At 37.8% G+C, this 12,774-nt stretch overlaps 1 protein-coding gene across 2 annotated transcripts in view; it reads left to right on the top strand.

The window, feature by feature from the left end:
• The window catches only part of LOC144971394 (uncharacterized), a 65,223-nt gene extending 54,747 nt beyond the window's left edge, over positions 1-10,476 (top strand). For both annotated transcript variants that reach the window (XM_078912221.1, XM_078912222.1), the window contains 2 exons: positions 5,551-5,659; positions 6,537-10,476. In XM_078912221.1, the coding sequence (XP_078768347.1) occupies positions 5,551-5,659; positions 6,537-6,808 (381 nt within the window). In that variant the 3' untranslated portion in view covers positions 6,809-10,476. The remainder of the gene's footprint in view (positions 1-5,550; positions 5,660-6,536) is intronic.
• The last annotated feature ends 2,298 nt before the right edge of the window (positions 10,477-12,774 follow it).

Raw genomic sequence — 12,774 nt, 5'->3', positions numbered from 1 at the left:
ACCTCTCATTTCCAGGTGCATTGATCGCCGCGTAATCTTGTCTGACAGAGATTACTGCATATGGCCTCTCATTTATTATTGTGTCCATAACAGCACCTTCCCGTGGTGTTCCCTGTTTCTACTGAGTTTGTTATGGGCGCGACCGAGTCCCCGGCAGTATAACGGGCTAGGGAGTAGGTGGGACCCCTTCCTCTTAAGTTGCAGGAGACAGAACCCACCGGTGAGTGGTACACGCTCTGCTCCTCACCCACTCACCTCACAGTCATTCTGTAGTGTGGTGTCCTCTGTATGTCCTTACTTTTCTTAATCTACCCCTATAGCTCATCCTCTAGTGCTGTAACTTTAACACTTCTATACTCCCTCTTTGGTCGGCCTGTGGCCCATGTCTTCTGTATGACTATCTGTGATTGATTGTAATCATGTATCCTTCTTAAGAAATTGAGATTTTAAGGGGAAAGGGCTGGTATCCCTTTGTTTAAGGCCCACAGAATCTCTCATCGACACAAATGACCCAGGACGTGACGATCCTCTGTTTATGAAATATGGCCCTTTAAGCAGAAAGAATAACTGAAATAGATAACTGCAAGCCAGGAAACAGTAGGTGGCGGGGAATGGGCGACTGTCAATCATGAAAGAGACTGTGGGAAAGAGAGAATGAAGGCTACTTGGCTAAACCCTATAAAAATTAATTATGTGAGGAACATGCATCTGCAGCTCAACTCCTGATGTTATGCAGCTGACAAGGAATACAGGTTAGGGTGGGAAGACAGACCAGAGACTCCCTAGCATGCCGTGACAAACAAAAGGAAGTCATACAAGCTCGGACATCGCCTCGAAAAAGGTCCGCGCCAGACAGTGAGTACCCAGGCTAATCTGCGCGAAAAGTCAGCTACTGGGACAAAGAAATTCCACAAACATTTGAATATTTTACAAATTAACATTTGTGGAATCAGGAATAAAAAGACAGAACTGAAGAAATTATTAAATGAAAAGGAAATTCACATTGCTTTACTTCAGGAAACTCTGTATAAAAATAGTGATCCTTATATTGCTGGTTATACATACGATACCTGCAAATGTGACGATTGCCGTGGTATTATTACTTATATAAGAAATGACATCACGGGAGATGTTACTTGTAAACCATCACAGAACTCAACCGATGTACAGAAAGTCACCTTATGGCACCTACATAAGAAATTTACCATTTACAATATTTACAACCCTCCACGGTGTACTATAAACCTAACAGATCTAAACAGTTCCCAATACAACAACACAATAATTGCTGGTGATTTCAATGGCCACTCTCCACTATGGGGATACAAAATTTTAAACAACACAGGAAAAGAACTAGAAAAGCTTTGCAATACAACCAACCTCACCATTTTACAAAATGCAGACTCAGTCCCCACCCTTCTTCACAGAGCTCATATGTCCCTGAGTCATCCCGATATACCCATCATCTCCTCTGACCTTCTGAATTCTTGTCACATTAAAGTCCTGGATGAAATAGGCAGTGACCATAAACCAATTTTAACACAAATAACAGTTCAAACACAGAAGAAAACATTTGAGCAGAAATCCAAATGGAATTTCAAGAAAGCAAACTGGGATGTTTTCACAGCAACATTAGATGACCAGCTTCCAAAAATTACAGATACATCAAGTGTAGAACATTTAAACGAAGCCCTCACCAAAGCCATTCTTGCAGCTGCAAAAGCAGGAATTCCAAGAGGTAGTCGACGAAATTACAAACCCTTCTGGAGCAAAGAAATTGAAAAAGCAGTAAATGCAAGAAAGGAAACAAGGAAAAACTTAGAGGAAAACAAAACCATTAAAAACAAGATTGAGTACAATAAAGCATCTGCAATTGTCAAAAGAACTATTAACAACGCTAAAAGAAAGAAATGGGCAGACACATGCGCTAATATTGACCTCAATCAAAATGGGAAAAAGCATGGGCCTTACTTAATAATCTTAACAATGAAACCCCGAAAACCAACCCAAAGCCCATGAAAACTACAGAAGGAGCAATCGTAGATGACCAAAAAAAAGCCATAATCTTCAACAAATATTTTGCGTCAGTAAACAAGGCATCAAAAAGAAGTGAAAAGGACAAAAAATTGATTAAAAACCTTAAACATCAAGAAAAGGCCCCAAAAGCTATCTCATTTCTGTTCAAAGAGGGCTTTACCATGTCAGAACTTCACAGAGCTATGAAAAAACTCAAGTTAAGGAAATCCCCTGGACCAGATAAGATACACAATGAAATTCTCTTGCATCTTAGCATGAGAGGTAAACAGATGCTTCTCAAACTTATAAATCTAACATGGGAGACAGGAAGTACCAAGGGGATGGAAAAATGCTATTATAATTCCAATCTTAAAGAAAGATAAACCACCCGACGAAACAAAAAGTTACCAACCAATATCTCTCACCTCATGTGTTGGAAAGATCGCTGAGAGAATGGTAAAAAAACGATTATACTGGTGGCTGGAGACATGTGGCCTACTAAATAAATATCATGCAGGCTTTAGGATAGGGCAAAGAACAGAAGATCAATTGTTTAGATTAAGTCAAAAAATAATTGATGGCTTTCAAGATGGAAAACATACAGTCGCGGTTTTTGTTGATCTCCAACAAGCCTATGACAAAGTATGGAGGAAAGGGTTGTTATAAAAATGATGGACTACGGAATTGATGGAAATCTCTACTTCTGGATTAAAAAATTTCTAAGTAACAGAACAATCCAAACAAAAATTAATAACGGACTGTCAAACAGAGAAGTATTAGAGGAAGGTCTCCCACAAGGATCCTGCCTCACCTGTACTTTCTTTCTTATTTTTATAAATAATCTACCAGAAGTTATACAGACAGAAAAGGCCCTATATGCTGACGATTTAGTTATGTGGTATACTACGAAGCATCTACCAATAGCCTCCAATAGAATAAATGAAGATTTAGAAAGCTTAAACACCTTCTGTGATAAATGGGAATTACAATAAAACAGTCTACTCTATATTTACTAAAAGCCATCCTGTTTCCAAGAAAGAAATAACACTCTCCATCCAAGGCCATCGACTCGCAAAAGAAGAAAACACCACATATTTGGGCATACAGTTAGACAGACAACTATCTCTGAACAAACACTCAGAATGTAAAAATCAAAGCCACAAAGAGACTCCAGTTTCTAAAACGACTAGCCAGTACTAATTGGGGAGCAGACAAAAACTCGCTTCGACAACTCTATTTAGGCTATGTGCGTTCCGTCATGGACTACAATTTAGCCTTCCAAAATGTAGGTAGTAAAAACACACATAAAACCTTGGACAGAGTACAAAACCAAGCCCTTCGCTTCATCTCCAGTGCCCTGAGATCGACACCCACAGCAGCATGTGAAATACATACTAATGTGGAACCACTTGGACTTCTCAGAGAATCAGCAGTGCTTGAAATGGTTGAAAGATACAAACGAAAAGAGGAAAACCACCCAAACAGAATTCTGGCAGAGAAATGGAAACAAAGAACAAGATTAAAACAAAAATCCCTGCTACACATTGCTAACAACTTGAATGAAAGACACAGACTCCCAGAAAACAGAAAACAATCTTTTTTAATCAATCAAAAACCTCCATACGCCGAACTAAAACTTCCAAAAATAAAGACTAACCTCATAGAAGAAACAACAAGAAATAAAAACAAATCAGATATACAAACATTAGCAATGAAGACAATACAAGAATACCCAGACAACTGGATACATGTTTACACAGATGGATCTGCCCACAAAGGAACTAAAAATGCTGGGTATGGGTTTGTAGTAGAATACCCAGATAAAACCTGTGATAAAATCCACAATTCTTGCGGAAGCTCCTGCTCAAACTACGAGGCAGAGGCAGTTGCAATAGAATCCTCACTGCGACACCTCTCTTCTGTTTTCCAGCTAAACCCTTCAAAACACTGTCATCTTCACAGACTCCAAATCGGTTCTCCAAGCTCTAGATTTAGATAAACTCTCCTCAACCTTCAATAGTTTAAGATCTCAACTAGATGAATTCCTTACAACACACAGAGTAGACTTATCTCTCCAGTGGATACCTGGACATTCAAATATACCAGGAAATGACAATGCAGACAGACTAGCCAGACTCGGATCAACACTTTTACAACCATCAATTCCAGTATCATTAGACACAACGAAACAAATAATCAAAACAAATAAGAGAGAAGAATGGATGAACAGTTGGGCAATGAGCACCACGGGTAGATGTATGTTTTCCCATATGACCACTCCTGTAAAAACTGATTGCCTAAATAAGCTCAGAAGACACCAGCAAAGCATAATCTTTCAACTAAGAACACAACACATACCGCTCAACAACCATTTAAGCAAAATTACAAGACACATCCCCTTCCTGCCCCCCTATGTCAACACCCCAATGAAACAGTAACACACCACTTGCTTGAATGTCAACCTCTTGAAGATCTGAGATACACATTCCTCCCACCAAATCCAAGCATCAGTAACACACTTTATAGTCACATGGAACAACTACAAAAGACGTCTAACTTCTACGTCATGGCACAAGACCGAAGGGCTAAAGCTCAGGTGGTCGCTGGTTCGGATAAGTAAGTAAGTAAGTAAGAACTAAAAATAAAACAAAAAATTAACTCATCAAGCAGAAAACATCTATCATTTTTTTTAAATATAGAAAAGATAAGTGTTCAGCTTTTTCTTGAAATCCTTGACTCTACTTGTGACCATTAATAACAGTGATTGTGTGATTGGTGACATGAGTTCTCACTTCCTCTGAAGTGATGATGAAATGATGGAAATAATCTATGATTTGTAAAGAGTCAAGGAATAAATGCCAACACAAAAGCAGTTTTGTGTTTTTTAATTATTCAAAGCAGTTTCTTATATTTGATATTATTTGATTAATAATAATATGCTATCCTCTTACTATTTAATACAAAGCTTGCATACAAACTTTAAAAATAAACAATATACGTGGTTAAATAGCTGAGCATGTTAGAGACTGCACTTATGCTCAAGGGACTCAGGTTTGAGCCCCACTGATAGCATCATGATTTTTTCCTTGAGCAAGAGACCTAGCTTCTATTGTTTAGTTTGATGTGCTGAACTGCGACTCACACTTGAATTTTATTGATTTAGATATCTACCCAAGGACTGAATTTCTCTTCAGATAGCTATCAATTTTTTTAAACCTCAGGAGTGAGAGACATCCGTTTGCCGTCATTTCGCCAGTTTATTTTTATTTTCTTCTTATATATACATACACAATATACATAGGCATATGGATATTGACCGTAAAGTTATTGACAAAAATAAATAAATAAATAAATAAGGAAAAAGAAAAGAAAAGAGATAGATAATTTAAGACATATTTGAATAAATAAATACGAATAAAAAGTAATCAATAAAACATAAAATAAATGACAGTTATAATGTGTAATAAACTCCTTTCTTTCTTTAAATAAACACCTCCAAAATGATAAAACTGATATTTTATTTTCCTCATTCAGAACGATTTTCTTCAAGGCGTTGTCCAAAGAGAGTGTGAGGAGAGATTTGAGCTGACTGAGGCTCTCAGTGAAGCCAGAAAAGAACTTTTAAGTTTGAAGATGCCTCCAGGTATGTCATATTTCTCCCCTGTATGCGCTGGAAACTTGGTTCTTTATGTAGGGCAGCATGGCTCAGCAGTCTTTGCTTTGTACCCAAAAGGTACTCGCCGCTTTGCTGTGTGGCCTTGAGTAAGTCACCTCACCCTAGATCAATTAGGGGCGTTGCACTGCGGCTGATGCCTGGGTTATTCCAGTCTTCCCTTGGAATAGATCCTAGAAACAAATTTCCCTATGGGATGAATCAAGGGAATTTTATTTTTTATTCTATAAACTGTAATGTCTAATGCTGTGTAAATAATGGAAATTACTGTGTTTTTATCTTTTCATTATATTTCTTTATTTATTTTAATAATGTAAAGCACCTAGAGCCTGTTGAAATAGGGGTGATGCACTATACAATTGTCATTTATTATTTAAATTAAACATTATTAATCACATTTATCATTGTAACACCATAGTGATACTAAGCTGCTAGAATCTGTGGACTGTAAAAAAGTAATAAACAAATATAAATATAACAGCTTTAAAAATAACACATTATCTATTTTCGTTTATTAAATTGAAGCTGACATTCAATTTCACATTGTTATTTATTTCTTTGAGGCTGAATGGACTTGGCGTCTTGACTAGAAAAGCAAACGTTTCATTCACTCTCCAACCATCAAGGATTACAGATGCTTACATTCTCACTACATTTCGTGTTATCTATGTTCCTCTGTTTATTGTTTTGCTGACGAAGGGTTTGTCCCCGAAATGTCCAATGTTAGCCACTGTTCCGATCCAAAGCCTTTCCAAAGTCAAATTTTGTCTAGAAAATCATGATTTTTCAAGGACATTAATTATTACTTATCAAGTTTTCTGTTTTGTTTTCCAACTCAATTTTCCAGGTGGCTACAGCCAGAAACGAGGCAGTATTTCCAGTCTTCAGTCTTCCTCCAACCCACCCTCGTCTTCCAACACACAAGATGAGATCTTGCTCAAGTCTCGTTCACAGATGCCCACCAACAACATCAACCTCAGCTACAACAAAAACAATGGCGGCACCAGCAATGGCAGCAGTAGAAACAACAGTGTGGAAAGTGCTAGAAGGAGCAAGGATAACCAGATAATGGAAAGCAGCAGAAAACGTATTGCAAACATGTTGGGCAGGTTTTCTTGATGTTGTCAGTTGATTATGACAACTCTAAAGTCGTCCTTCAGAAGCATGGAGCCAGAGTTTATCCCCTTTTGTATAAGGTGAAACAGACAATACTGCTATACTCTGGAAAAACTCACATATTAAAACATTTGGCCAGAAAACTCGTCCTTCAAATATCGATAGATTTAAATCACCCTCATCTTGGCAAAATCTCTCAAACTCTCGTGAAGTCCCAGGTTTGAGATTTTTTTCAAAGATGAGGGTCATTTAAATCGATCCATATTTCAAGGACGAGTTTTCTGGCCAAATGTTTTAATATGTGAGTTTTTCCAGAATACGGCAAACTTTTAAATGAGTTTTTCTAGAGAACGGCAGAATAGCAAATGCTTGCTATTCTTTGGATAGGACGCGAGTCTCAGCAAAAATAGTTTCCACCAGCTCTAACATGCCCGTCCACCCAATCATTGCTGGGTAGTTAGGGGAGTCTCCATTGCACTTGGGATTGATGTGAGTCCCTTAGCATGTGAAGCAAGTGCTCTACCAACTGAGCCAACAGGACCCTTTATGAGTACTCTAAAGAACAAGTTTACTGATGACTCAAATGCAGGATATTATTTAGAAATTAAATGACAAATTAAATTCCATTTATTAGCCAACAGAGACATTTTTCTCTGGATTTATTCCGAGAGAAGATTGAACTGTATCAGGATTTAGCTGCAGTGTGTTCTGCTACACCAAAGTAAATTAGGAGGAGGCTACGCGAGTTAAATTTTAACTAGGTATCCAGAATATGAAACAAAAACTGTTCTGTTGTACTTTACTTTACAATATCAGTGGCGTCACCACCGTCAAGGCCAACGTCATCATAGGACGAAAAGCAACCTGACTCAGTGATTCAATGATTCGCCCAATGCCAAGAATTCATTGCACGGGTCTGTAACGAATAAAAATGAGTATCAGTTGCCCAGCTTCATTAGTGAGTGAATGTGTAATTATTAATGTGTAATTAATGAATGTGTAATTAATTTATTATTTTTTAAATCTTAGTTGAGCTTATTATATCCAAACTTGGTACCTAGAATCCTGGGAAATACTTTGAGCAAAGTTTTTACTTTTTATATGAAACTTATTTTTACATTGATATATTACTGGCGTTTCCAGGGGGTCTAAAAATAGCTCAATATGTTGGAAAAAAGAAATATTACTTGAGCATTTATATAACGCAACTTCCATTATTATTATGTGCTCAAAGCGCTTTACAAAGGGTCCCTAGCCAACAGCAACATTTAACATGCACGATGCCCTGTTTTCTTGATAGAAACAGAGCTGTTAATGACCAGGTACTCATTTTATACCTGAGTATGCTGAGATAATGTAAATGAAGAGCTTTTTCTAAGGACTCAACTATGCGTTGTTCAGAATGGGACGCGAACCTTGGACCTTCCTGTCCGATGGTGAGTGTTATTTATTTCTTTAAGCTTCAAGCAGCAACATTTGTATTACTTCTGTGATAATGAGTATATTGGAAGATAAGCTCCATAGGGCAGTGCCAGAAAAAAAAAAGAGAAAATAGTACAGGGACTGTGTTTTACAGTTGCCATAATTTGACCTTTGACCCCTGTACATGGCCTGAAAGAAAATGATTTGATAAGGTGTTTATGAATCAATGCCAGACAAATCAGAGAAACAAAATAGATCCAAGAAATGAAAACAAAAACAAAGAACTTCCTAAACAATATCAGCCCGCGTTGACTGGGGATCGAATTTCAGACCTTTCAGAGGATCTGAGGTTCGATCCCCAGTCGAGGCAGACTGATTGTTTGCAGTGATTTTGTTGTTCTTGTATTTTTCTTGCTGCTCTGTCTGTCATTGTTGGATAAATTCCTTTTCAAATCTTTATCTGACATCAGTGCCTATTCTCTAATTCGTTATAGGGCTATTCAAAATGATTCACCTCAAACTAAAATCCTATATAACAAGAAATTAAGTGAGTAGGAAAGTGCCAGAAGACAATAGAGAATAAACATTTTGTGACCTTACTGGTACGACAACTCCGCCTGGTCAGGGAGAGCGTGACAGTACCGTATGAGCTATTCACCACTCCAAAAAAAAAGTGGTTTCAAATTCTATGTCTATCTTGAGCTGCTCTCCCTGACTTCTTGTAACTTGATAACTATATTTTTTTTAACTTGTCCTTTAGAGCCATTTGGCTCATGGAGCCAGAGTTTATCCCTGTTTCTATAGTGTAAAGCAGACAATATCAATTGCATGCTACCCTTTGGAAAGGAGGCTAGTCTATCACAGAGAACCTTCTGCCAGAGAGACCCAGCTACCCAATCACTGCAAGGTGGACAGGGGCAGGGGGAGGGGAGAGTCAGAAAAAAATCTTGACTGCACCCGGGATCAATCTCGGTCCCTTTGATTGTGAAGTGAATGCTCTACCAACTGAGGTGTCGGGACTATATAGACATAAATAATGTATTAAGTGAAAGGAAATAGCCGCTTCTGTTCCTTACTCAGCGCCACATGCTCTTTGGAATGCTACTACAATTTCTTATACAAAATCATTTCAGGCAAAACGTCCTTTTCTTGTAAAGTTGTCCACATTTTTGAAAGTCAACAAAATCTTTTAATCCAAGAGTAAAAAGTAATAGACAAAAATGAATATAGCAGCTTCAAAAAAGAACAAAATACAAAATTCAGAACGTTTCGGGCTTCTTCAGCCAACAACAAAAAACAATAAAGACATAAATACCACAGTATATCTCTGTTGTCTATTTGGAATAATTTAGTAATGTATTTATGTCTTTATCGTTTTTTGTTGTTGACTGAAGAAGGGTTTTGAGCCCGAAACTTTCTGTGTTTGGTATTTTGTTCTTTTTTTAATATTACTTTTTACAGTCTTCAGCTTTTAGCAGCTTAGTATCACTTCGTCCAAGAGTAAGGAACAATCAGACGGGCACCATTAATGACTTCAATAATTTACCGTTCATTTGATACATTATTCATTTCTATTCGTCAAACAGTCGCCAAGTTGCAAGAGTCTGGGTGGGGTTCCTGACCTCCCATAGTGGGCAGGGAGGTACTTACTGCGTCTTCTATCCCCCTATAGCCGTTTTCCAACTTGCTTTCTGTCTTTGTCTTGGAATGAGATTACTTGGTTTTGTCCTGGTCCTTGTCGGATGCCCTGGCTGAGAGGGAAACAGTCACATGTACAGTTAGTTTTGGGAGATAATATTTTTTCCCTTGTAAATCATCTCTCTGTTATGCACTGTATTATGTTTTCTTTATATTAAATATGATTTGTAAAACATTTGAGTGTATTCCTCTTAGTGGGGACCTGTGTTTGTATCTGGATGAGACTTTTAGGATCTCAAACTAAGTACTTTGATAGTGTGCTCTTGGAATCCACTCCTATTTCTTATTTGAATCAATTCCCCTTTGTCTTACATTTTCTTGGGTGCTTTAATTGTAATTCTAGAACTTTTTACTATCCCATTTTCTTCCTTTTTACTGGCGCTGATATGACCTTAATGTGTTAGTGCCTTAAAACCCTTATAAACAAACAAACAACAACAAGTTGCAAGAATTACATTTTTAGATGAATCATTTGAAATTACATTGAGTACAGCGTATGAATATTGATGCTTTTGTATATTTCAATCAAATAAAATAGAAATAAATTAAAACCAATTGCTCCTTTTTTTATTAAAACAAAAAAACAAACAAACAAATTGAGATTTTATACAGAGCAATATCCACTAAACGTACTCAAAGCGCTTTACAGGGGCCCCTAGCCAACAGCAACACTTAATGTGTAGAACGAGACATGACGCCTGTTAGGCCATATTACATTTTTTTTCGGACAGAGACATCGCTGTTAAAGGCCAATGACTCATTTTACACACGAGTACGGGGAGAGAATGTGAGTAAAGAGCTTTTTCCAAGGACTCAAATAAGAACCAAGCGAGGCTTGAACTCATGACCTTGTGATCCGAAAACGAGCATCATACCACTAAACCACATAGCGCACTATTTAGCACATTTTTATTGAGTTCATCGTCGCTCAGAGTGTTTTATATTAGGACGTCTCTTTCACAACCTGCTGAATCGCATGTCTTTCATTTGCAATCAGTGCCTGTAAAACTATGTTCGTCCACAGTACTTGTCCATCGTCCGCACTACGTTGTTCAAAATATAAATGGATCATAATACAGTACTCGCTTCGTCTATCAAGCTTTCCGGAGAAGCAAGCCAAAAAGCGTGCTGAAATCCGATACTCATGAGAGGTAACCAATCCATTCAGTCACCCAGCTCCAGCGTGTCATATTACATAGCGTGCCGAAATTCAGCGTGCTGGAATCCAGCTAGTACTGTATACTTTGAAACATATTTGTATCCAAAATTTGGTGTCTGTCCGACATTTAGTAAAGACTTTTGGTTTGGCAGACGAAAAAGATTTAATTATTTTTTTTAGATGTATTGACTTATAGAGGAAAATTCTTGTCTTGTGTGTCTCATAGAACAATACCCTGAGTGTTTTTGAAACTTTATGTGATTCTCAGATAGGTCCAATGGATGCTATGCGTTTACGTAAAATACTCACAACACCCGCCATCCAAATTTGACATACCAACACACAAAACTGTATGTAGCCTTTAATGTTTTCTGATTGATATAATTTAGTGAGGAGTAACAGGCTGTGTCTTAAAACAATAACGAAGAGCTGAGTGACGTCAACTTCGTTCCTTCTATAGATTGCTTTAGAGATGAACACAAATTATGTTCTATCTGGAAGTGACTTAGCAGGTTTTGGAAGTCCATCTCATCCATTCTCTCAACAGGCCACATGACAGCTAATATCCGTAACATACAGTGCCTGTTGCACCCGACCGTTTGCCCCTTATTCACTTATGCTCTTACAAATTCTTATGTCCGTGAAAAGCCTAAAAGGCCTTACTAATTTTTAAATCAGATTTTATATAGAAATATACATTATTTTATTTTCCAATTTTTTGAAATTGTTATTTTTGTTGTTCTAGTTGTTTTGGTGTCAAAGATGAAAAGTATATATTTATTTACCGACGATAAATAATGTAGCCGCGACACAGCACTCGTACAACAACACATCCACAGACATATTCCAGCTTCAAAAAAACATCTCACAGACAATCGAGTTTCTTCCCCAAAACAGCAAAGGAATGGAACAGCCTCCCAGAAGAAATTGTCTGCACCCCCAACTTGGAAGCTGCCAAAACGTCATATCCGTCTACCTAATGTATTCGACAGAGCAGCATTAATTGTCAACATGATGGTGCTGGCTGCCTTAACCCAAAGAAGAACAAGAACAAGAAGAAGGAGGAGGAGAAGAAGAAGAAGAATTTATTCAAATTCAAACTCGACCTCTTTCTATAACTAGGTACCCATTCGCCCCTGAATCGGGTTGGGTAATGCATGTGCAGTCTTTAATCATAGAATAAGACGGACACCAAACATGAGCGTTCAGTATCCATAAAACGCGTTCAAAGCGTTTTTTCAATGGGTCCCTCACTGACTCACTGAGCTTTATAATGCTCCATTTTTCCCGACAGCAGGCCATATAATATAGAACTAATTATATTTCTATTTCATGCAGTTTCAGTTGCCTGCTTGGGTTCCATTTTATACTGACACTCTGGCCAGTAGTCAGCTACTCATTCACATCCGCGTCGAGTGGGCTAATGTGTAAGAATTATAAACTTTTATAACGAGCATCTACTCCTGAATGGACAGAGGACTCTGAGCGTACTGATGGTCTTCCCCGAGGAAACACAATGTCAGACCCAGAATTTTCCACGATCTCTGTCACCCATCCGATCAATGAACACGCTTAACGAAGTTTGACATTTGTGACAAGAACAGACACTTTGCCCCTTAGCCACTGAGCCACAACATCATAATGTAATAAACAAAAATGAATATAATAGAACAAATACCAAACACGGAAC

The sequence above is a fragment of the Berghia stephanieae genome, chromosome 4 (assembly GCF_034508935.2).
Source record: "Berghia stephanieae isolate SIO BIC M18660-M18661 chromosome 4, UCSD_Bste_1.3, whole genome shotgun sequence".
Taxonomy (NCBI): domain Eukaryota; kingdom Metazoa; phylum Mollusca; class Gastropoda; order Nudibranchia; family Aeolidiidae; genus Berghia; species Berghia stephanieae.
The sequence above is the reverse complement of the archived record's forward strand: the minus strand, read 5'-3'. Positions and strand labels throughout refer to the sequence as shown.